At 45.1% G+C, this 25523-nt stretch overlaps 1 protein-coding gene and 1 long non-coding RNA gene across 2 annotated transcripts in view; one reads left to right on the top strand and one right to left on the bottom strand.

The window, feature by feature from the left end:
- The window catches only part of LOC119171926 (uncharacterized), a 35890-nt gene extending 13302 nt beyond the window's left edge, over positions 1-22588 (top strand). The window contains exons 2-3 of the mRNA XM_037422815.2: positions 14963-15945; positions 18423-22588. Of these exons, the coding sequence (XP_037278712.2) occupies positions 14963-15945; positions 18423-18967 (1528 nt within the window). The 3' untranslated portion in view covers positions 18968-22588. The remainder of the gene's footprint in view (positions 1-14962; positions 15946-18422) is intronic.
- The window catches only part of LOC142813891 (uncharacterized), a 152863-nt gene that overhangs the window by 67265 nt on the left and 60075 nt on the right, over positions 1-25523 (bottom strand). The gene's annotated exons all lie outside the window — the stretch shown is intronic.

The raw sequence follows: 25523 nt of genomic DNA, 5'->3' as shown, positions 1-25523 counted from the left end.
TACAGATTACTGAACACTCTACCCTGCTGTGGCAGCGTGTTGAAACTTGCACCAGACACCTCCCGCTTTCTGTCTGTACGAATGTGTGCATAAAAAAAAATCAGGTTTGCGCTTGCAGTGCAACAGGTCTGTAGGGCACGGCGAGAGCTTTCAGTCTCACAGTTGTATGAACGTGTTTCTATAAATAGCACGCTAAAGTAAGCCGACGTGTTGCCAACTTCGTGCGATTCAGCCCCCACGACTGGCAGGAGGTCAGAATCGGCGTTGGCCCGTCGTCCTCGCCCTCCCATGGGCGCGGTCGACTTTGACGCGTAGCCAAGACCGCGACTTCGACTTCGGTAATGGCGGCGCGAATCGCCCACTGTTGACACTCGGCATGCGGACGTGTTATCCATCACCAGTTTTCTTTCTTTTTTTCTCCTTCGCGCAAGGCTGCCACAGCGCCCTCATTACAAGTTGCAACTGTCAATGTCGGCATCTGCTTCCGTCACTGTCACTTCGCTCAGCCACGCAGTTAGTTTAACGAGTTCCATACCTTGCTTCACTTCGCGATGAATCCACTCTTACACTGGTACAGCGTGCGCCACGGTGGTGAGTGGTGCCGTAAATAGAGGAACAGCAAAAAAGATATCAAAGCATTACGGGAAGAGGGTGTTATGTTTTATATAAAAAAAACAATATACGCTGTTCATGTTGACTCCTGGCTGTGTGCCCTTCTGTTTTTCTTCATTACCTTATCTTACGACTGAATGAAAGCGAGAGATTTGGCATATTTCAAGTTTAGAATTGAAAGTGGCGTTTAATTTAAAATAACTAATTTAAAATGTAAAAAAATTTAAAATGTGTAACTAATATAAAATAACTAAAAAATAAGTAGGTGTGAAGGACCAGTTAACAGTTAGATTAGAACGACCGAGGCAGGATTTCTGTTGGTGGCCACTTTGCGTCAAACTGAACACCGTCAGGCGTGGTCCGTGTCTACTTTTAGGCCACAGTTCTGGCAGACTAAGCAGAGAATTTTTCCTCGCCATTTGCAGATAAAATATAATGTTTCGAAGCTTTTCTGTCGTGTCAGATGGTGCGTGCGCGAGCCCGTTTTCTACAAGCAGGTTAGTATGCAATGATGACAAAGTTGTGTGCATTAGAAAGTGCGTACAGGGATAGCACGCTTGACCAAGGCGTCAATCATCTTGCTGATACTACGCGCAGTTTTCGAATTCTAATGGGCAGCGCGTGTACTCGTTCGAACACAACAAGAGCAGGGATCCGCAACAAAATCACTGGGCTGTTGGTGTCAACGCGATTTCACTGTCTAAAGCTGCGCTGGCGGTATGTAAATTAAGCTACTGAAATTCAGTCTGCGACGCTCAGAAAGAATTGATTCCACGTATATCTTCCTTTATTTACAATATCTTGTTAGCTAGAATGTTGCAGAGTTAGTTCGTATCTGGCATGTACTTCATCTCTTATACGTCAACTGCGCAGCCGTTCTGAATTTATAACAATTTATTCATTTGTCTGAAGGTGGCATGTGACACAAAGGCCAAGCCAGGGGAGCAATCGTTTGTTTATTTCTATGGTATTCTTCATATTCAAATGGCTATTATTTATTGTTCAATATTAAAAACTCTTCATAACGCAGGGTCTGTTTCATTTAACTACAAAGTATGCTGTAATATCAAAATGAAACGGCTTCTTTAGCACATTTTAGCTTAAGTTCAAAAATCGACACAACGGCAAGTCTGGACCGAGGCGTCTAAGTTATAGCAATGTTTTTTTCATCATTATTATTATTTACGTTTTGAGGGTACCTTTGCGGGTTGGTCTTCCTTTTTATAATGTCTGCTTTTCCAGTTGGTGTAACCTTTCGCCTTAGGATAAACAGGGTAAACAGTGGAAGTGTTTCAGACAGGCTGCCTGTCTGAGGCACCTCCAGAGTTCACCGTGATTATCCCATTACGTGTTTCCATCTGTCGGCTCCCATCTTGATTTTCCATTTATATTTCGCCGTATATTTCGAACTATGGATTCAGGTGCAAATGTTCATGTTAATTTTTGAGTTGTTTCGGAATTTTAGTTTGTCATTGTCTGGTTACCGATCAAAGTTCTTATTATGTCGGATCACTAAAGCGTCGAATTTCATCGTCCTTAGCGGACAGTAAGGATTACACTGTACACTAGCAGCTTGAGAGAGTTTCACCTCTGTGAACCGATTAAAAAGGAAGAAAAGTATTTGACCGGAGGAAGACAAATGCGTGAAAACGATGCGAAGAACTCTCAGTTGTGCACGTAGCATTGATCCCGGAGTAGAATTAGATATTCCGTTAAAGGTTAGCCGACCTGCGGAAACAGTCGCTGACGATGGAGGAGAAAATGCTGTAGGCCGGTGTGCTGAGATTTGTGTGCACGTTAAAGAATTCCAGGTGGTCGAAATTTTCGGAGTCCTTCACTACGGCGTCTCTCTTAATGATATGGTGTCTTTGGGACGCTAAACTCCACATATCTATCAATCGTAAGAAACAGTCATTAGTAGCTGCAACTTGGCATGACCTACACGAAGGCAGTCCTGTATAGAATAAGAAAAGCTAGCAATCCTGTCGACTCGTTGTGCAAGAAAAGTAGCCTGCGCCACGCATAGGCACCAACCTCTCCTTATATTTATTCAATAATAAATTCGAAATAAAAATTCACATATTGCTTGAATTACAGAAGTTCCGCGGGATTCGTCTTGGGTTCATTACACATCATGTTGTCTGAAAACCAGAAACAGCAGCGTCAATTTTCCAACGCCAATCTTTCAAAACCAAAGATTGATTGATTGATATGTGGGGTTTAACGTCCCAAAACCACCATAACCAAAGATAATAATATAGTTTCACTTCAGGCAACAAAATTCCCATTTGGTTCGCTTGCCGAATTTGCATTTTCTTTCTTGCTGCAGTACGCCATATCTCAGTACAATCTACGTTTTGCCATAACGTGGACTATACAGCACAAATTCATGCCACCACAACAGTAACTGGTATGAGCGTTCCACCTTTTTGCAGCAATCAGTTGAAGGTCGTCCCGTTGGAATAATTAAAATCTGTGATAAAGAAACGTCGCAACTGCAGCTGCTGCAACAAAACCAGCTGTTTCCATCCTAATAGCAAATGCTGGTTATCTGTAAGTGCTGCAGCGGCAGCAGTGTAATGGTATGTGGCTCTTCCCATGCAACTGTCATTTTCATCTGCAGGTTTTACTGCAGCACGGTGTTTCATTACCGTGATAGCTAACCTGCAGCAAGAAATTGTATTGTTTCACTCATTTGGCTGCAGTAAGAGGTGCACCTGAGATGCCTTCTGATGCAGATCGGTAGACCGGTTTTTATAACTGAAGTATTGGAAGAAAAGGTGTGTTCGTTTTTTGATGACTAGATTCTGGGGACTACTCAAATTATTGGGCAAAAGCAGGACAATCGACCAATCACGTACTCTGCATTGTTTCCTTTCCCCCTTCATTTTTTCCTTATCCTTCTACTCTGAACCATGATGTCCATCCACGACGCATTTGTAATACTGATCGCTGCACATAATTTTTTATGGGCATCAGTTTCGCAGGTCGGAGCATATCCCAGTCCCACGCTCTTGCACAAAATTCATTCGGAAATTCAGACCTCCAACACACGTGTACTTTGCTCAGACTTTGCTAGCTCATATCATATGCTCTGGCGATGTCCTGCGTTACGGGTTGAAAACATTACATCGTAAAAGTGGGCTGCTGCGCTCCACGGTACCGATTTAAGGGTGCAGCTGTGGGCAGTCCAACAAACCCACGACGTGGCGGAGAGGTTCGGCCTACCTGTGCCGACGTGGTAGCGGGCCCGCTACGTGCTATTTCACGCCCCGACAGACCTAAATAAAGTTTTTCCATACCATTCGTTTCTTTTCGGCATTACAAAAATGCGGTTTAGGGCTCGGAACCGGTTATGTTAGCGGAATGATAGTCGTCATGCTATTCCGGGTGTTCAGTCACTGTCACAGCTTCCTTTCAACGTGGCTGGGATAAGGTCTGTCGCCATTCCAAGTTGAAACTCATGACTGTGGGTGTTGGTGGTGGTGAAGTCAATGCAGGACGTGATTTTCTGGCGTATAACCCATTAGGAAATGAGAAATGGCTTTCACATACTGTGAAGCATGCAGGATCAATCGTTACTCTCCTGAGCAATACCATTGAGTTCATGAACTGAAAACGCTCTTATAAGCTGTAGAGCTTGTTAGTAAGTCTAAGCTTCATTATCTCTTGCGTGTTCTGCCTGCTTAGAATGTTTATTGTCATGAATACGCGCGTAATTTGATTGATTGATTGATTTGTGGGGTTTAACGTCCCAAAACCACCATATGATTATGAGAGACGCCGTAGTGGAGGGCTCCGGAAATTTTGACCACCTGGGGTTCTTTAACGTGCACCCAAATCTGAGTACACGGGCCTACGACATTTCCGCCTCCATCGGAAATGCAGCCGCCACAGCCGGGATCGCGCGTAATTTCACCTTCAATCTTTATTGAATTTACCCGGGAAAAAGAAATACTTTCATCTTTGAGCTTGCAAACGTTTTATCACTGAGCTATTTATTTTACTTTTTGTTTTGTCGACGGAGAGCCGAAACACTAGACCTACATATTTCGGGGCCAGATTTTGTAAACATTCCTTAAATTTTGCTTCGGTGTAAATTCTTAGTTGTGCTACTTGGTTTGACAACTTGCATTAGTCGACACAATAATTTAGGATGTGGGGTTTTACGTACCGAAATGACAATATGATTACGAGAGACGCCGCAGTGCAGGGCTCAGAAAGTTTCGTCCATCTCGTCTCCTTTAGCGTGCACTGACGTTGCACACTACACCGGCTTCTATCATTTCGCTTCCACGGAAATGCGACCACGGTGGTGGGGATCGAACCCGTGACCTTCGGGTCAGAAGCCGAGCCCCCTAACCATTGATCTACTGACGCGAAAAGTTGACACTTCCCAGCGTGGCCTATGTTAATCCACGCTTTTCTAATATTGTGATCGGCTACTTGTAAAGCGTATGAAGTTATAAGCTAGATGTATTCGAAAAAAAAGTAACGCTCGGAAAACACTGCCACAGTGACGCAATGGACATCGTCCTGCCATCTGAGTAGCGCAATGGCTCTGCGCTATGCTTAACCCTGCGGTCAGTAGGACGGTCGTCGTTTGTCACTCCATTGCGGAAGTCAATTGCGGCCCATCAGGGCCTCTGCCTCGCCAACTTCCGCACTACTTGCTCTCACTGCAAGCGGTGGCGAATTCCAAGGCATTGCCAGACTGCCTGCTCCTCTTTTACCGCAATAGAGATTACTTGTTCCTGCAGTGGAACTGATCAATGGGGAAGGTAAAAAAAAGGTGACGTCTGCGGATGACACGAAGGAAAAGAAGGCAAACACGAGGACATAAAAGCTGTGTCCCACCGGTGACTCCTGATACATCACTTGGAGAGAGAAAAAAAACATTGAAGCAAAGATTAAATCACGATTATTTAAAGAACAGAAGAAGGAACCGCCGTATTGACCCTAAGAATGGTAATGCTTAGTTTGAGCGCTGTCCTACATCTTAGATGTAATCAGAAATGGTCTATTCTTATTGGTGGCTCGCTACTTTCGCATAGTTGAGTACAAAGTACTCCAAATCACTGAACACTCATTCTAAACACACATACAACTGCATGAAATTAGCTGTTTAGAGTATGGGGAAATAATTTATTTATTTATTTATTGTTTTATTGAAACAATTGGGACACTTTTGTACATTATAGAGGGCTACTACGCAAGTAGATGGAAGAATGAACATTATCATCGCCTATGAACGAACAACTGTACTCGAATAGGGTTACTTAGAGGCCCGTGTAATGGGCGATTTCAATGCACGGTAAACAACACCAGATGGTCAAAGTTTCCGGAGTCATCCACAATAGTGTGGGTCATGATGATATTGTAGTTTTGGGATATAATACCCCTGATATATTGTTATTGTTATTATCGACGCCACATGTATGAATAAACATTCCGTAAACATTCGCATTTCCGGGGGGAACGTGAAACTTGACGGCAAAATAAAACTAGGACGCTTCGAGCAGTTATAAAGTTACGGTAATATTAGTGGAAATATTATAGGATATGTACAGAGGCATACATCAAGTGCAGTAGGGAAAAAAAAAGAACACATTGGTTGTCATGACTAAAATACACCAGCCTAATTGCACCAGCCCAATTGCACCAGCCTAATTTTCTCGTTGTTAAGCAAAAATAAACACAAAGGTGCACATAAGAAAGGCGACGCTACGCGGAATAATTAAGACAGCTAGGACTAAAACTATATGCGAGACAACCAACGCTGCAATCTACAGAAAACGAAAAAAACAAACAAGTGCACATGTATTTCCATGAAGCAGTAGCCACAAACTGTTGGTTCGTAACAACAAAAGAAAACAAGTGCATGCATTTCTGCTTGTGCAGTGTCACACGCTTGCCGACATCTGCGCTACAAACGCGAAATTCAGCAGTATGCAGAGTCACGCATACAGTAAGGTCAAAAGCACCATAAAAGCGGACGACTCCTTTTCAGGACACTAAAATGCATGCGGTGTGCAAGCAGCGTCATAACTGCTGCCAAATTTATTCTGTGCATCGCTTCGTCCCACGAGCGAATTTTTGCAGCTTCATGTTTGCCACGTCTACCATAATGCTCAGTTCGCACCGATTCGTTCTATCGCAACTATTGATGATGTTACTAGTGCTTCTGTTCGCAAGTGAGTACCGAACGACCTCTTTCTTGTTTTACATAACGCTGTAATGCAAATCACATACCTGTGTTTGGTAGGGCTCGAAGCGAACCAGTTCCACTTTACATATATAGTGAACCACCGCCTTTAGGGCGCCCACTGCGTGTTCGATCATGTTTGCTGTGTAACACGATGTATCATCGACTGCGAATAAAGGAAGTCGGTATAAAGATTTTCTAGTGCACATAAACGAATTGCACAACGTATGGCGCCTGTGCTGCGCTTATTCTTCATACCGTGTCGTTGCCCCGTGGCAAGCTTGCCTTGCCGTCACAGAAAAGTTCATATGTATACGAAAAGCTGTAAGTGCGCGCGTAAACACGTATCGAGAGCTCACTAAAACCTTATAGCGCTGCTCACCGTGGCCAGTATCAGTTGCCCACGGGCCACAAGTTCCGGCTGTGACCGCTTCGCTACACCGAATACTCTGTATAACGAAAGATTGTCTTCGTAACAAACAAGAAGATCACAAACAAGTAGAACGAAATAATGCGCATATATATATATATATATATATATATATATATATATATATATATATATATATATATATATATATATATATATATATATATATACTACACCTTTCAGTGAATGTGCAGCAGCCTGAACGCTCCTTGCCAGCAATCACCATTCCTACAGTTTAGAATTGGGTGGCTGCACAGTCGTAGTGGAGCTCCATGATTTACGGTGGCGATAAGAACGTACTGCCTTGAAACGTTTCCCCAACGTGCATAAGGAATGCAATCTGCAGCACGCGTTGCCTTCGTTCCGTTAACGTGGGCGTTTCCCGACCACTTTTACGCCGGTGGTATACCAGGTAAAAACCTAAAAAAGCGAAAGAAATGTAAAATACAAAGTAGCCACGTACCTAAAACGCCCCGAGTGGTTTTCTAAGCATCTTTCTTTTTGTCTGTTTCGTTACACAAGCACCGTCTGGGCACCTACGGCCAGCGGGAGTGCAACGGCCTCCAAACAACTGCCTGCGAAGTCGTGCGTGCGGTGTGCTGAAAGAAGCAATGTTTCTTTCTTACTGTCTTCTTTTTTTTGCGTTATTCTAAAGCCACGATTTACCGCCTTCCGTAGCCAGATGGTAGTGGAGAGGAGGAGGAGGATGAGACGCTGCAGTCGACGAGAGAAATCGCTAAGATGCGAGACGTGAAGCCGAGTCACTGGCGCGGCTGAAGAGAAAGCGGCCGACAGACATCAAGCAACCGACCGAGGTCCGGGTAGAGAATCTGTCCGCGAAAGGCAGAGCACAGGCAGTCGGATGAATGTGTAGAGGCACTCGGGCGGCAGTGATTCAGCCGACGGCAAAGGAGGCAGTAAGAAAGAAGGCAGCTCGAGTCCACAGACTGCGAGAGGCATTCGCTAACTCGGTGGAACACGCAAGCGCACCATCGTCGCTGTCTTCGTATTTTGCCTCTTTCTGCCGGCTTATCCGTTTTTGCTTCTTGTATTCGCAGGTGCACTGAGAAAGTTAGTTTTGCGACACAACCAATCGGTTTCCTGGGTGTTGTTTCACTCTGAGGACAGTTGAGCTGGCAACGCGAACCGACGACGCTTGCAAGGAGCCATTGAGGAGAGCGAACTTGCTCGTTGTCGCGTTGAAAAGTTTCGACCGTGTGCGTCTTCGTTTCTCGTTCACTGGCGTGGCTGAGGTAGATTCTGTGACTATTATGTGATAGCATTGAATAAACGAAAGAATTATGCAGTTTTAAAACGGGAACACCGTCCAATGCAGATGTAACGACAAAACGCAATAAATACGCATAGTTATTCCCCTACCTGATATAATGTGCCCGCTTATTGCAACCATGCATCTTGCTGCCTGTCGTATGCGCGCTAGTTCCGCCGAGATCTTATCACAAGCAGCGCCATACGACCCGATACGCTCCAAAACTTTACTTGGAATGCCCGTGAAATGTCCATTAGTATCAAAGAAACCTGGAGTTCGTCTGAAACAATGCCTATATTCGCGAAAAGCCCAAGAAAGAACCGTCAGCTTCTCGTGCAACTGCTAGAATTTTTTTCCTGGTGCGCTAGTGCAATTAGGTAAGCACACGTACGGTGACGTTGTTCTGAGACATAAGGCCCATAATCTGTGAGGTCAAGAACCAAGTTGACAAGCGTAGCAGCACGCATTTAGCATAACAACGCCAATCTTGAGTCTCACGTATTGAGGTAATATACAGCAGTGGTCTGCGAATAAAAACGTCTGGGAATAAAAAACTGAGGCCAAGAATGATGCAGGATGCACTTCTTGCCCATGGCAAATGGTACTTATGCGGCATTTTAAAAATAGAAAACACGCACGAACGTATGTTAAATATAGAGCTGATATAAAAGCCGATAAGCACCAAAGCATAGTTTACGGAGTAATGGATCGATATAACATTATGCGTCACAGCTATACGAAGCCAAACGATACTAAAGACAGTATATAAGAACATAGGAGTAGTTATAGTATTGTCTTCAGAGGAAATATTATCAACTGGAAATACATACTCTACCGGAAAATGAAAGTTTACGAATTAAAATGAGTTGTCTCTTGTGAGAGCTGTATTCACAATTTCTGCATCGCGAGTACAGTGTTCTACCCGCTCTTTCATCCAATTGCACTACTATGGCGGCTGTTACTCCCCCGTCTGCTTGCTTCAGTTTTTTCGCATTGTGAGAGCATTGCCAAATGCAGTGGTGGAAAGGCACTCAAGTAATTCTGTTCACCAGTCCTTCTTCATCGCACACAGAAACTTTGAATGCCTTGAAGTGCCTTCAATTTTACCGCCGCTCCGCCGCGGCGGTCTAGTGGCTAAGGTACTCGGCTGCTGACCCGCAGGTAGCGGGATCGAATCCCGGCTGCAGCGGCTGCATTTCCGATGGAGGCGGAAATGCTGTAGACCCGTGTGCTCAGATTTGGGTGTACGTTAAAAACCCGAGGCGGTCGAAATTTCCGGAGCCCTCCACTACGGCGTCTCTCATAATCATGTGGTGGTTTTGGGTCGTTAAACCCCGCGTATCAATAAATCCCACCGCCTAATGTCTATCCGCCGATGCTGGGACCCGATCATGCGAATCCTCAGCAGCTGAACGTCATATCCGCCGAGCACTAGATGCGCGTGCGTGTATTACTTTGTAGATGTAGCAAGAACGCTTGTCGCTGCGCTTGGGCATGTCTGTTTGTTCGTGCGCTGAGCGTCGGAACACAAGCCACCTGAGTGGGAAGCAGCAATAAGTGGCCGCCGCCTAAGGTGCGTGGAGCTTCTATTATCGCGGCCTGCGCGTGGGTCTCCGCAAACGCTTCCCGTCCGCTCTATCCAGTGCGTGCTTGAAAGGCGACTACCAGTACGGGCTATACTTGCGGTGCCCGAAAAGGGCACCATCTTAGAAAGTGAAAGCGCTTCGTTGCGCAGCGTTCGCCCCCTGCCCTCACTGACACTCGGTCTTGTCCGACAAGGGCGAGTGAGGGCAGCTTGTGCGTGTGTGTGTGGTTCAGAGTACGGTGGCGGGTCGCTCGCGCGGGCGGAAATTTATTGAGGAGACCCCGATAAGCGGCGCTGCTCGTGGGCGCGGTCCATTGCCCCAACGTGGTATGTTGGGGCCGTTCTTCGAGGAGGTCTTGGGCACGTGACCCGCCAAGTGCGCGTGTCACTGAGCGGCCACGCTCAACTCGCATATCGGCAGTGTTGTGTAAGTGCGGCCGGTGCTGGGAGGCGTAAGGAGCCTTTAAATCGATGCATCCTGGCGCACAGAGGCCTAAAGTATACTGACGCTAACTTCGTTGATTCACGGCATAACTTGAACACTGAAAGTGGTAGTGCTCTGTGAAAAGGGTGGTGAAAACGTAATTCGCAGGAAACGAAGCAGGTGACAATCAATATCGTGGGCATTGATGCCCTGCTTCACGTGCAGTTGCTCTTCGTTTATTGACGTTGCTGGCATTGTTCACAACGCTGAGTGAAACTAATCGAATAAAGTATGGCAGATCCAGTTTCAGATTAGAAAGCATTAGCTTTTTCTTCTCGTTCAGTGGCAGTATGTTGAGTGTTTCGTTCGTCCATTGGAAATTTGTCGATAAGTTATATTGGGAAGAAGCTATGCAGTAATAACTGCCATTGATTCCCGAGAATTGAGCCCCAGAGCACAAAAACAAAACCCTAATTACTTGGGTTATAGATTATTCTTACTGCACGCAATAGTGTTTCTCTTTCATAAAGAGTTTCATGTCCGAAGCAAGGGGGGGGGGGGGGGTCCTGATATTACTGTTTTCAGCAATCATTACGAAACAACGGTTTTTCGAACCTTAAGGCACCATTATCTTGACGGAAGATCACAAAATGCTACATGCAAAGGAGCGTTATTTTTAGAAAGACCTCAGATTTTTCGCGATTAATGCGATCAAAATAAGGCCTTCAGAGGTCCTTATAGAATGATAAAAATACTCCGGAAGCGAATAGAGCGAAAACATTGCCACGGTATTGCGGCTAAATTAGAAAAAAAATTGCGTGTTGATTCATATATTGGCTTCATTTTCGCAATGTAGCGGCTCAAGTAAACATATGCCTTATAGACAATTGCGTTGTGTGGTCTGCTTGCCTGACACGCAAAACGTTTCAAAAGAGTAATTCACGTTTTAAGTGAGAAAAGGGTTTTTCAAGTCTACAACCTCAAAGTTGTAAAAAGGTTGCCCCTGACTCCCTTCTATGCATAACACTACAGCACAGCATTCTAGCGGGGACGTTTTTGTTGTGGATAATGCAGTTCACGCAATTGCTGACTACTAACTTTATAACACTGCTGTCCTAACTACCTTTTATGTAAAGCATCTGGGTACTTTGACTATCTCCCCCCTCTCCATTTATTATTCGCTATCTCATTGATTCCGTTCAAAAAAGCCTCATTGCCTCAGTTAATAGCAGTGAAAAAAAATGTATCTACTATCTATGCCACTTGATGAATCTGCAGCTTCGTAGCTTCAGGGAATTTGAGATGCAGTGGAAAGCGCTAATCTTGCGTCGACAACATTATTGGGGGAAGTGAACTTAAGTGCTAGACCAGTGGAAAGTGTGGCCCGCATCGTCGAAGATAGTTAAACCGCGTAAAGATGAACTTTTAGCAAGTTAAAGAAAGAAAAACATGGCATGCGTATGGCAGCTGTGTAAGCGGAAGCACTTCCGGTTGCGAGGGGGCAGAGTTGAGTGAAGATGCCGAAGGCGCGAAAGCCGCATCTTTACCCTTCTGATGGAGTCCAGATTAATTTCAGCGAGCCGGAACTGCATGGGTCTCGCTAAGCGACCACCCTTTTATTGAGTTAGTGAAAAGGTTGCCTCGCTTTTGGGGGGATCTGCCCACTCAGCTTGATTGAAGCCCTTTGGGTAAATCGAGGCCCGACCCCTCGAAAGATTGAGGCGATCAGGAGTGATGAGTCGTTCAGTAGGAAGCGAGAGAGGCCGAGGAAGATAAGGCCTGGCGAGTTGTTTCGCAGACATTTTCTGACTTCCGGGTTTTTATTTTCGGTTTTGTGGACGCATGTATCCAGTGAGAACGGGTGAGCTACTTTTATTTTTTTATTTTTTTTATTTTCCGTGGCAATCGCGGTTTATTTTCCAAGTCATTGGCAGACCATGCAAGTCCATAAAACTCGTGTTCGACAAAAATGAGCACAAATAAATTACCATTAATAACGAAAACCTGGCACCATGTGCAATAAAGTCTCATTTCCGACCCTCTGTGGAAGTCTACACAAGCTTGTGATAACAATTGATTTCATTTCCTTAAAAGGTCTGCAAAAATATTTAGGGGTTTTGGCGCTCCAGTGCTGCTGACCTGCATGCCGTGGGGTCGAATCCCGGTCGTAGCAGGCTCATTTTTGATAGAACCGAAAATGTTTGAGCCTCGTGAACTAAGATTTAGGTGTACGTTAGAGAACCTCGCAGGTTGAAATTTCGGGATCCGTCTCAACATGACCGCCTCATATATAATTATATTACGGTTCTCGAACTTTCATACCAATCAGTTCGTGTTGTTGTTGTTGTTGTTGTTGTTCTAAAATCTTCAAAGAGCCATTTGAACACACAACAAAATCACGGCACTTAGCCTGACGTTTTTTGTTTCTCCTTATTGTACTGCTTTATTTGCACTACCATTGTGAAAATTGATGAAATATTCACCCAAATCAAGGTCTCGCTGGTTTTAACACTTACATATCGAAGTTGTATAATCAATGGCAGCAAAATTTAATGAACACACTAATTGCAAATAATAGCAACTGACTGACGAAAAAAAAACACGCACTTAGAAATAAACAATGTCATTGTTCTACTTACTGAGCTTGTTTCGATGATGTTGCTCAAAATTGAGCTTTAGCTCTTGATGCCCACAGCATTGTTTCTCCGTGTGTAACTGACTTCTCGGTAAACATGATTTTAAAATAACAACGAGCCGCGTGGATAAAATGAATGTAAGATCGCGTAACTAGTCATTTTGAATAAAAATCACGTAAAATAACGAAAGAAATGACGTTGCTAAAATCACGTAACAGCTGGTCAAGTGACATGTTTTTACTAGAGTTACTGTATATGCTACCTTTAGGTAGCAGAGTTGCGCCACTGTTTTCCGGGCGCCGCTCGCTCCGCCTGCAGGAGTTCAGTGCTCCTATCCGCCGAGCGCCGCCACGTGGTCATAAGTGGTTCAAATACACTGCGGAGAAGCCAACGCTACGATGATTCCGGGCAGATCAAGCGTGGTTGCCATCGGTTGTTGTGTCACATCAGCTGTCGTGAGCCTCGATTGTAATACGAGCGCAATAGAGAGCCGTGCGTAATATGGGCGTCCCACGGGCACACTCTCGATCGCTGTTCAGCTCGATTCATTTGAAGGCGATACAAAAACACCTAGCTCCCTCACACAGTTAACGAATGAGTCCAATATGACGAAAAAAATTTTATCCCTAACTGGATCGATTGCCTTCAAAAGTTCAAATATAATTTCATATTTGTAAATGGGGAAAACAGCATAAAAGGCGAAGCTAGTGTAACCAACCATAAATATGTATCTCACTGGTTCAACGAGCTACGCACTTAGCTTTATTAATACGTACCAAGAACGTAAGCATCAAATCAAGGCTTCTAGGGCTGACCGTAGCAACCGAGTTTCACTCATACCTCAAAAAAAATTTAAAGAAAGCGAAAAAATGAATAAAGAAAGGCTAGTACCATAATCCCTCAATATTGAGAGACTACGTAGCTCGCTGAAGCGTGAGCGTTGCTCCTACGCGGGCGGTGAGTGGCTTTCTCGCAAGACATTTGAACCCAAGATGGCGTACCTTAGCGCAACTCTGCTACCTAAAGGTAGCATATGTAGTAACTCTAGTTCTTACCAGTAACCGCGTGATAGCTAGCCATGGTACTAAACATCGTAAAGAGTCACACGGCAAAAATACATGACCAAATTCACGTTACAAGTGCCAAGACAAAAATCAGGTGACTAGTCACGTGACTAAATCACGTAAGATTGATTGATATATAGGCTTTAACGTCCCAAAATCAGGATATGATTATTAGAGACGCCGTAGTGGAGGGCTCCGGAAATTTAGACCACCTGGAGTTGTTTAACGTGCGCCCAAATCTGAGCACACGGGCCTACATCATTTCGGCCTCGATCGCAAATGCAGCCACCACAGCCGGGATTCGATCCCGCGACCTGCGGGTCAGCAGCCGAGCACCTTAGTCACTAGATCACCGCGGCGGGGCTCATGTAAGATTCCGTACCAGCTAGGCACGTCACTAGAATTACGTTTCGTCAGGTTACAAATTGTCACGTTAATAAACTGTCATGGCATCTCGTGACACGTCGCCGCCAAAAACGATGCAAATTATAGTCACGGGATTAAAACCGCTACACCCTTTAGCTGGTATCTACGTGACATGATCCCGTCAGAACGACGAAAGACCTTCGAAGTGTATGCAGAGTGCACCTGTAACATTTTAGCATCGATAGCAAAAGGATCTAGCCTTGCGCCACTGGTGTGAGCTGCACAGATTTTTTTCGCTATGTTTTTGTTGTCTATGTTCTCGTTTTTTTTTCTGATATTTTCTTATCTGCCTTTCGTTTTTTTTTTTCAGTATTCACCTCATCGCATCAACATGCAGCTTACCCTTCGTAGCCAGTGCGGAATCGCAAGACCTGGTCCCGAACCTGTGTCGTCTCATGGACCAACCGTTGTACTGTCGCTGCGACTCCGAGGACATCCCCGACGACGCCACGGAGGTTTCATGCTACGTCACGAGACCCCTGACAGCGGACCACCCCGTATTCAAGTCATTCCAGAAAGACCTGTCTCTCGTCTCCCTGTCGTTCAACGCCTTCAACTTAGCTAACAAGCTGACCTTCGTGCCCTCGGAAGCCCTTAGGCAGTTGACACACCTGGAACGCCTCAAGTTCACCCAATCGGAACTGGGAGTGCTGAAAACGCGTTCCTTCTACAACCTCTCGAAACTCGCATGGCTGTCCCTTGATTCGAACGCCATAACCGAATTGGAGAACGAGTCTATTGCTCAGATGCCTCGTTTAAAGCGGCTCGAGCTTGGCGACAACAAGCTGAGCAGGATACCCGCCGGAGCCCTCCGCGGCCTTCCAGCGTTGGCACAACTGTTCCTGGAGAGGAACGAGATTAAGGCAATCGAAGACTTGGCCTTCGAGGAACTGACTGGCGTCAAGGAGGTGGACCTGAGTGACAACGCGGTCGAGAACCTGACGGACCGAACGTTCAAGGGACTGTCGAGCGTTATCCGGCTCGACCTGTTCCGCAACAAGGTGCAGAGGCTCGAGGCGCGGGTGTTCAGCGGGATGCCACAGTTGGTCGAACTAGACTTGAAGTACAACGGTGTCACCGAGGTGGATCCACTGGCGTTCCACGGCCTGCCCCAACTGAGCATCCTGTACTTGTCGCACAACCGGCTCCGCATTCTGCCCGCTCAGATGTTCATGGGTGCACCCAACCTGATCACTGTGGACCTGTCCCAGAACCAGCTGCTCACGCTTACCTGGAGGACGGTCCAGGACTTGCGGAAGATCGACTCCGAGTCCTTCGACATGAGCCTCACCGGTGAGTATGAGCGTTCAATAACTGCCAAATGTGTCAATGTGACTTGGCTAACTATACTTCTCAAGCCTGATGTGTCGGCTGGTTGGTTCCCGAACAATAGCGCAGCACAGCTCAAAATGTGAGACTGAAACCTACAGGAGAGCGCTGTGGCTTGTTTGTTTCATGGTTTTGTGTTGCGCCCTGCTTTGCAATAATCCTAGAATTCTGTTTTATATGCGAGGACAAATATTGGCGTCATGTTCGCCCCCTTCCTCCCTCTCTATTTCATTCCTCAAACGTTCGTATTTTGAAAGTGGTGGTGTCCTGGCATTCCCTATTACTAGCATCATACCAAAACTGGTAAGATAGTAATATTGTAGATTGAAACTACTTAAAACTTGTAAAAATTGGCTAACGAGGAATAATGCCGGCTAGATATGCCTATATTCTTTGTCGACTAATGTTCGTTACATGGCTAATAAATTGCTAATGTTGGCAAGGGCTGCTCTATTGTTGGATGTCAACTAGTGCAGGCTATTGTAACACAGCGGCCAGTGTTAGCCCTGCTCAATTTTTCTTATGTTGGCGTATTATTTACGGGAAACAATGTGGCAGAGCTGTATTTATGCATATACGGACAAAAGTTTACCGCAACGAATTATACTTCATTAGGTAGGGTTGTACAAAAGCGCGCGTCATTTAGTGACTGATTTCTCCTTCCTCAAAGTAAGGGCACGTCAATATGTGAACGCATTTTTCAATCACATCGTCTGGGAAGAAAAACTACTATTACAGAAAGAAGTGCCCCTTTTTTATGCGTATAAACGAAGTATTTAAAGGCATTCCTGCCGCAATCTTCCTAAAAACGTCGTCCTCCTGGGCATTGCGACAGGCTGGTCTTTCCAGTTAGTGTAATTGCTTCGTTCCGTTGCCACTCGCAGCCACGATGGTAACACGTATTACGTCTGTGAAATATAAACGTCTATCTAAGAGTGACTAAGCCTCTTAGGTTGGCGTAATATCTGAAGTGCAGCGCAGCCTAGTATGGCTCTCAAATTACAAATGGGCTACAGTATTACTACATTTAAAAAGACACTTTCGTTTGAGTTTTCGGCTCCGTGAAGTTTGTTTTTATGATAACTCGTACTTTGTGCTAACACTTTCAACACCAATCAAATAGTGTGAATAAAAGAGTTGCGTGCTAGCAACTTGTGTATATTCTTGCGCCGTCACCAACAGCTACGCAAAGCATGTGTAAACTAGTGAGTTACAACAAAGAAAATGTTTGTAAACAACGGTATGAGTCGATGTTCGCAAGTATAGTTATAGCAAAAGTTCTGTCACACACATGTTTAATAGCTCTCAGGTCTCCTTATATACTACATTCGTGGGATTAGTCGGGTCACTGCACACAAATTAGTAATTTTGGCGGTAGATAGAGAGTAAGAAGAAATACGGGAACGTCGGAGGTCAACTATGTTATACGTCCTGTTTGCTACCATACGCGTGGCCAAGAGAATATGAGTGTAAGAGAGGGAAAGAGATAAGAAAGGAGAAATGAAGTTCACAACAGATGCAAAGGACCGGGTTTCGCAAATGGTCGTTTAGTGCTGCTGATTCCTTTCAGTACATGAATCATGTTTACGCGTGCATTTTAAAAGAATCTTTACTGACATGAAACCGAATTTACAGAGCTTCTCTTTGGCAAAAAGCTCATGTGTATACTGGCTGCACGGTATGTCTATTCCCAGCATCACAATCAGATCAAGTCATATCAACACAGTGGGATGAAATACGTTCTTTCGAGTTCACCCATTGAAAATGCGCAGCAGGATGGTCACAAAACAAAGGCGATTGACACAAGACGACGCACTATTAACAATTGAAATTCCGTTATTCGGAGCCAACATTTACAAAAGGCAGTCCGGCGGCAATTCCCGCCATGATGACCGATGACAAACCTATAGCGTCACATATTCTACTGGCAGGTGTCGTAGTAGTAACTCTATCTCTTTTTAATACAAACTGCTGTAGGAGTGGCTTATGCCCCTCAGACCTTCTCGGCTGATGTGAAAGACTTTAGTTATTATCCTCTGCGTTTACACTTGGTGTCTGTAAACTTTTTTTTTTTAACAGAGGCCTGCGCTGGTATAGTGGAAAACACAGCCTGCGTTTATTGCCTTTATTTCGAGACGGTTTTTCAGGGCATTTTCAAGCAAAACAATTACTCAGTTTTGAAGTTTCATGATTGGTTTAGTTAGGTACGCTCTCTTACTCGCATGCAATGTTTCCACGCAATATGACGCAATATGAATAACTATCAGTTGTAGCAACAATAGTAGCACCTTTTCTCGTAAACCTTTGTCCGCGACCTCAATGGACCTTCGTGACACTGACAAAACTTTATTTCAGGTACGAGACTACACACGTTATTTGTGTCAGCCTCGGAAGCAACCTGCTTCAATGTTACTCAATGCTTTGCTTTCATCTTGCCGCAGGCAACAAGTTCGGATGCGACTGCCGCCTGGCGTGGATCCTGCACCTGGAAAAAGCCACGCGCAACGAGAAGTTTCGGCGCGAGCTGCGGCATGTCAAATGCAGCTTCGAACACACGCCGGCGCCGGGCAACCTGAGCAGCGGTACCAAGGTGGCCAGACTTAGCCTCAAGGATCTGGGATGCCCCGAAAACTACGAGCCGCCCGAGCTGCCTTCGCTGCGCGACAAGAAGGGGCCACTGTCGGCTTTCGCCGGCAAAGGTGGCAAGCAGGGCTCTGGCGACGACAACGGAAGCAACAAAATTGTCGAGCGACCGCCACAGTCTCCAGTCGAGGACGTCCACCAAGGTGGACAGAGGACGGGAGACGGCAAAGATGTCGAGAACGATGTCGAGGTTGCCCTCAGTCAACAGAAGGCTGCTCCCAGCGAAGCCGTACTTCGACGCAATCGCGACAGACACTCTGCGGCATCCTGGGTCCGCTCAGACAGAACTGTGTCGTGGCTTTTGGTCTGCGTCGCACTAGCGCTAGTCAAGGGATCGAGGTGACGCCCAGGGTGATTCGTAAAAGACGTGTGTGATCGAGTGTTATCACTTTATTCGCTTTTTTGTTTTTGCGAGTATTTGATAGTTATTGTAACACAATTTTTTTCTTGTGAACAAATCTACAGAATAGACCCTGCAATTGCCCACGAACACGCTGTGATGACGTTGTTGGTGTTTCAGAGCATCGACCAAAGACTGGGCAATCTTTGGTCACGTGTGTAAAGCTCCCGGTCGTGTTGCCAGTTTCTAGGGTGCCTGGCGGGAACTGTTTTTAACTCGCTTGCTTTTGGCCCCAAGAACTGTTGCTCCAGTTGCTCCAGTTCCGTTTCACTGTCTGTACCACACACAAGTAGCGTTTGTTGTTGACTTTTCTGCACGAGCGTTTATGTGTCACGCTGAGTGTCCCCACTATGGCGCTTGAAAAGAGTTCTTCATCGACCATGCCTCAAACTTTGTATTTTCCTGTTTCGTCCTTGACATTCTTCTAACAAGAAAAATTTTTCATGCATCTCATTTCCTTCTCCTTCTTCATATTCCCAATTTTCTCAAGCAGAACCTCTAATATACACTTGTCTCAGCATATGCCATTGAGTTCGCATTTTGTTTGCACTGATCAGCGGTATGTCTGGTTAGCTGTATTGGTCAGTTTGAGTACATTAAGCACGTGAGTTTTAATTCATTATTTGTATGCGTAGGTTGAGGCAGTGTCGTACCAAATTGGCGACTCGGCTTTTCCCACACTGTAGGGAATAGTAGCTTTCTTTTGTGAACCAGGTTGAAAGAAGATATCCAAAAGATATCGCTACTCTAACAAGCACTAAAATTTATTTTGTGGGTTGTTTATTTTGAACCGACGAAGGCTCTTTCTGAAGTACATATTTACTGTTTCTGCAAAGCACAAACTTACACTCATTGATTAAACATAGTATAAAGTTGAGAAGTACCGAAAGAGGCCAATCGTTATCATGACTGATCGGGAATCACCGCAAGTGCCGTTGAATGGTGAAGGTTACAGAAGTTTAGCACATATGTTACACGCGAACATTGAGGAGCAGCGCTTATTGCACTCAACGCGAATGATAAACGCAGTCATTGTCACGTGACGAGTAATATGAAAATTCATTTCTAGCTTGTTTGCAGATGCTCTGTTTCGCTGCTCAAATCATCCGTAACAAAACAAATTATATTGGAAGCAGAACTGATCGATTGGCAGGCGGTTTCCGTGCATAAAAAATCCCCAGCAGTCGCCTCTACATTACTGACTCTCAGTAAGAAATGGTAATAGTCTTCTCAAAATAGGAATTCTCATGCACTTTTTTCACATGCATTTGACAGCCTGTTTGCTACAGGGCAATCGAAACTCACGTTTGAAGGAGCAGCTCTCATCAGCTATTTGCGGTCTGTTTTTGAATATTCCACTTTTTCATTCATCTAAACTACTTTAAAATTGTTTTGCGGTGAATAACGCGTATTTTTGCAGTGTACCGTGCTATACTGCTCCACGAAATGGTGTGCTCCCTCTAAGCAAAATAAAGTTTTTTTTCTTCCTTCCTCCTCCTAGGTAACCGACAAAGGTTGTTGTAAGATCGCTGTGTCAGCCATTCTGTTAGCGCACTTTTCATGTCGACCCCGTAGACGTTGTTTCCTGCTGCTATCAAATTCAAGAGTCCCTCTGTACTCAAATTTTAGGTGATAACGATATGATCACTACGAGATGAATCACCTCCAATGCCTCACTATTACGCGAATTGATGAAATGCTTGATTGATATGATTGATTGATATGTGGGGTTTAACGTCCCAAAACCACCATATGATTATGAGAGACGCCGTAGTGGAGGGCTCTGGAAATTTTGACCACCTGGGGTTCTTTAACGTGCACCCAAATCTGAGCACACGGGCCTACAACATTTCCGCCTCCATCGGAAATGCAGCCGCCACAGCCGGGATTTGAACCCGCGCCCTGCGGGTCAGCAGCCCAGTACCTTAGCCACTAGACCACCGCGGCGGGGCAAAATTGATGAAATGCGGCTGCTGTATACGTCCCTAACGCGTTTCGTGGAACGTAATTTCCCAGTGGCCTCACCTTGTTCAAATCAAGGCTCTGAATAATGCGTTCGCAAGCGCACTGCTTTAACATTGTCATGAATGCTTCAGTCACATGCCACCACACGGAAGCTATCACAATGATTGAATGCGACGCTTGAGTCACTGCGACACGTTCAGGCCAGGAATGGTAAACTGGAACAGGACCATTCATATTGAAAATGGCTACGTTTTGAGGACTATTTGAGGCCTGCGTTGTGTTACTTTGGCTGATTTCAGCTTCAATATGCAGAACACCACTTTCCTTAAACAAATTGTGAGTTTGTTGCTTCTTGTAGATATACGTACCAAGCACCGCAGTTTTTGCGTTGCAGTCCATCTAGCTTGTTCGCATTTCATATCCCAGTCTACGAGCTCTAACATGTGACGCGCATATTTATGACCGCAAAGGTGATCAACGCCAGCGGTACGCAGTCCATAGCTGCGTCATTGTGCAGAGTGCTTCTTCAGGTAATACTTCGCGACTGTGCATAAACTCGCTGCCTTGCCTCTGCACGTTATGTATTCGTCCTTGCACCGGAAAGCGAGAGTCGGAGTTCAACCGTTTCTTGTTGATTCTGAATGAGTGAGATTATTGTCGCTTAGACGCGCCAGGTGTGTTGTGGCTTTCATTACTCGCCTTCACTGCACGTCCCCTTTCGCTGAAATAACTTATGTTGCCGTTCTTAACAGACTTCGTCATTTCATAAGTGGTTGTCGAATAGTTCAGGGTTTTCAACTGACATGCTAGTTTGGGAAGAACCCTACGTAAATGCAAGCATATTCCGCACAAGTAACAGCTCCGCATTGCTTAATCTTGGTCAACATTAAGCCGTATCTTTTCTCACACGTCACATTATTTTTTTTTCGAGAGTTCTATTTGATTCATCCCGTCACGTTCATTCTTCACCAGAAGACACTGCGCCATCGCTGATGTTGAAAGCTTGCGTGATGTGAAAAAGATAGTTTTGAAGCAAGTGGGAGTGATGTTACCGTGCACCTTACGTCAGAGCGAGTTTGTTGTTTACAAGAGCCTTGTTGACGTACTTAGCGACGCTGACGCTTGTGATGCAGTTGAATTCAACGCCACTTGCGATTGCAAAGTGATGATACTGTTCGGGGGGAGACTGTTATGAAGGGCTGAAAATAAAGTCTTTACAAGTTAATGCGACGAACTTGCCACCAGAAGGCATGTGGGTGCGCTTGCGCTGTTGTCTCTCAGCCGAATCTTTTAAGAAATATGTGTTGCTTGTATGATGCAAGTGTGTTCTTATCGTGCCACTGAACTTTCTTCTCTTCGATAGCTGCGTGTTTTCGTTTTTATTTTTTTGTGTGTAGTCATGACTGCTTGAATCATTGTGCGCATTGTTGTGTATGTAAACATCATACCAGTGCGGATTGACACATGAGTCAGCCTGTAAGAATTAAAAGTATGTAAAAGAAAAGACTATTTTAGTGATGCTGAAACGACGGTTACGTTCTGTAAGATACTGCGTTGACAATAAATGATGCTGTTATGCCCGCGCAGCACACCAAGATACTTGAAGGCTCAATTTTTTTTTCTGTCGTGGTTCAAATGAATGCTGTTTTTATAATACCTAGGACACTATAGTCCTTTTTCGCGTGCGTGTTTGGTATTTATTATCGACTTGAAAAACAAGATATATCTGTTCAAGCCAGTAGCTATCTACCTCATGCTGTTTACTGAAAGTAATTTACTGCATACAAGGCAACAGGCAAGCAGGAAAATCTGTAATAACTCGTTCTTGTTTCTTTGCACGGTGATATATGTAGTTAGTCAATCACTTGTGCCAACGTAACTCTCCACAACATTGGTGCTAGAAATATCTTTCAATCTTAGCTTTCACTCTATTAGCCCTAGAACACATCGAACACATTCAATTTATGATTTGGCCACTGACAGATGAGTTACATCAAATGAAGGTTCCCTTGGAACTTTTTTCGATCATTGCGGATGCATTGAACGTGAGGGATATACTAACTTGGCAAATGGTCTGTCAAATTGTATTTGCAAATACACCTAAATTGTCGAAGTTACTGGTCCATCGAATGCTTATAACAAGACAAAAGTATTAGGAAATCGCCACTCGTTCCCACCGTAGAGATGGTTAACAAGAGAAGCTGAAACGTACGACTCCGGTGTTAGCAGTTGGTTAATCCCGAAGGAGCCAAAGCGTAGCTACCATGCGTGGCCGCTGCGCGCGCACTAGCGCCCCGCGTAGCAGGACTAGGCTGCGCCGTGTTTGTACTAAGAGGTGACAGCCCTGTATATGCTTGCTGCAGTAGGGTCACAATAAAAACGCAAGTATAATGTAGCTTGGAACGTTCACGCATAAGGGTAAGCAGCCTTTGGCATTTAGTTACCCAAACACCTATTTGAGAACGCATGATGTAAGCCCACAAGCGAAAATGAGAACTTTCGTTTTATCGAGACCTATTTAATAGACAAATTCAAGTGACAGACAAAATTTTCAACAGGTACAAACTTATAGGACGCTTGAGCATTCCCTTCAAGAGTAGCATGCAATATCGTAATTGGTCGTAGTGGGCATGGCGATCTCATTTGCTAGCCTGTATCGGTTTTCCTTGCATGCCAAATCGAGTCGTAAAGAAACGATTGATTGATATGTAGGGTTTAACGTCCCAAAACCACCATATGATTATCAGAGACGCCGTAGGGGAGGGCTCCGGAAATTTCGACCGCCTGGGGTTCTTTAACGTGCACCCAAATCTGAGCACACGGGCCTACTACATTTCCGCCTCTGTCGGAAATGCAGCCGTGGCGGTCGGGATTCGATCCCGTGACCTGCGGGTCAGCAGTCGAGTACCTTAGCCACTAGACCACCGCGGTGGGGCGAGTTGTAAAGAAACGAACGCGTAAATTTGGCCATTTCAAAGTATCCTATGGAATGCCAACTGCAAATACAGTTGTTATGTGCTCACAACGTCATAATTATTTCTTTTTTCAAATCAGTAAAAGGAAGACGTCCGTAAGAATACACGCGAACTTACGCAGCTGTCAATTTTGTAGACGGTTCTGCTGCTGATGCTGACAAAATGTGCCTGAGCGCTTTGTAATGGGCGGTCCTATAATTTATATAATACCCCCTGGTTCTGCAATTCACTTGTTTTAATTCCTGGCACGCACCTGCTGGTCACGCAGACAGTTTCGGTTCGGTTCTCACTTCGGCTGGAAATTTTTTAACATTTAATTTATTTGAGCCTTTCAATTTTTCGGTGACGGGCAAGACGATCTTTCACTGACATGTCACAACCAACGAAACAACCACCAACGCGGACACTGGAAATTCTGCGAAAGGTGCTCTTTAACGATATTAGGTTAAAATATGTCTACCGTACGCTTTCGCCGTACTGCGGCTTGCTCTGTACACGAAGTTTTCGAAAAGACAAATTGATGGATTTCGCAATCAACACCCGAGTAGAGAACAGTTACAGCGATGCCCAGACTATGCTGGATCTAGTTGTAAACTAGTCACGCGTTGGAAGGTTGTGTGTGCATAGTAATATAATCTCAGCACGTTCACATTGATCTCCATGGTTTCCCTTTGCGGGGGCCTTGCCGGAGCTGGTTGAGCCTAATCAAAGAGGCACGTTTACTGCTGCTCCTTCCAGTAATCTGCATAAACGTCATAGCCATGCTTTGAAACGAGGACGGTGCTTAGCGAAGCCTTTAGCTGGTTTGGTAGTTTTCTTTTTTATCTATTCTCACGTTGGAACGCAGCTGGTGTACGTGACGGCGCATATCGTAAGCGATTCATAGACACAGTCATGTACCGCAGGTATGCCCACGCTCCAATGGAAAGATTGGACGCGACCTTCAGATCGTGCACAGCGTGCTGCATACCTGCTTCTCGGGAGAGAATTGCGGACGTGCATTCAAGACACGTGCTGGTGGTACGTGTAACATTACGTGCAATTCGAGACGCAAGGATGATTATTGCTGATCGAGTACAATGCCGGTGGTTTGAATTTGTGCGACTACGAGTAAGGACACGGGTTGGCGCCCTAATTGAACGATTGACGTAGGCCAGTTTTCAGGCACTAATGAATGGCACGCTATATAAAGGCCTTCTCTAACATTTTGAGAAAACACGTGCTTCGAATTTCCTGTGAAAGAAGAAGGGCAGGGGGAGTAAGGGAAAGCGGAGAGGAGATTGGCTCACGTGCACAGTGAAGGTAGATAAAAATATATGCTAGTTTATAGACCTATTCTATGTTTCTAAACAAGGGTGTACAGTCGACCAATTAGGGCCTTTGTAGCGCCGTCTCAGCGCGTAGGCTCCTCCCAACCCAAGGCTCGTCACCTCCCTCTATCGTCACGTGACAACTGGCACAGCTGCTGCAAAGATGCCACCGGACACAGCGCACTGGTGAGCCTCCCGACGTGGTTAAAGATAAGGCTTAGCCTCTAACATAGCTGGCAAATGCGGCAA

The sequence above is a fragment of the Rhipicephalus microplus genome, chromosome 4 (assembly GCF_043290135.1).
Source record: "Rhipicephalus microplus isolate Deutch F79 chromosome 4, USDA_Rmic, whole genome shotgun sequence".
Lineage (NCBI taxonomy): Eukaryota > Metazoa > Arthropoda > Arachnida > Ixodida > Ixodidae > Rhipicephalus > Rhipicephalus microplus.
This window is presented reverse-complemented; position numbering and strand designations above follow the sequence as displayed.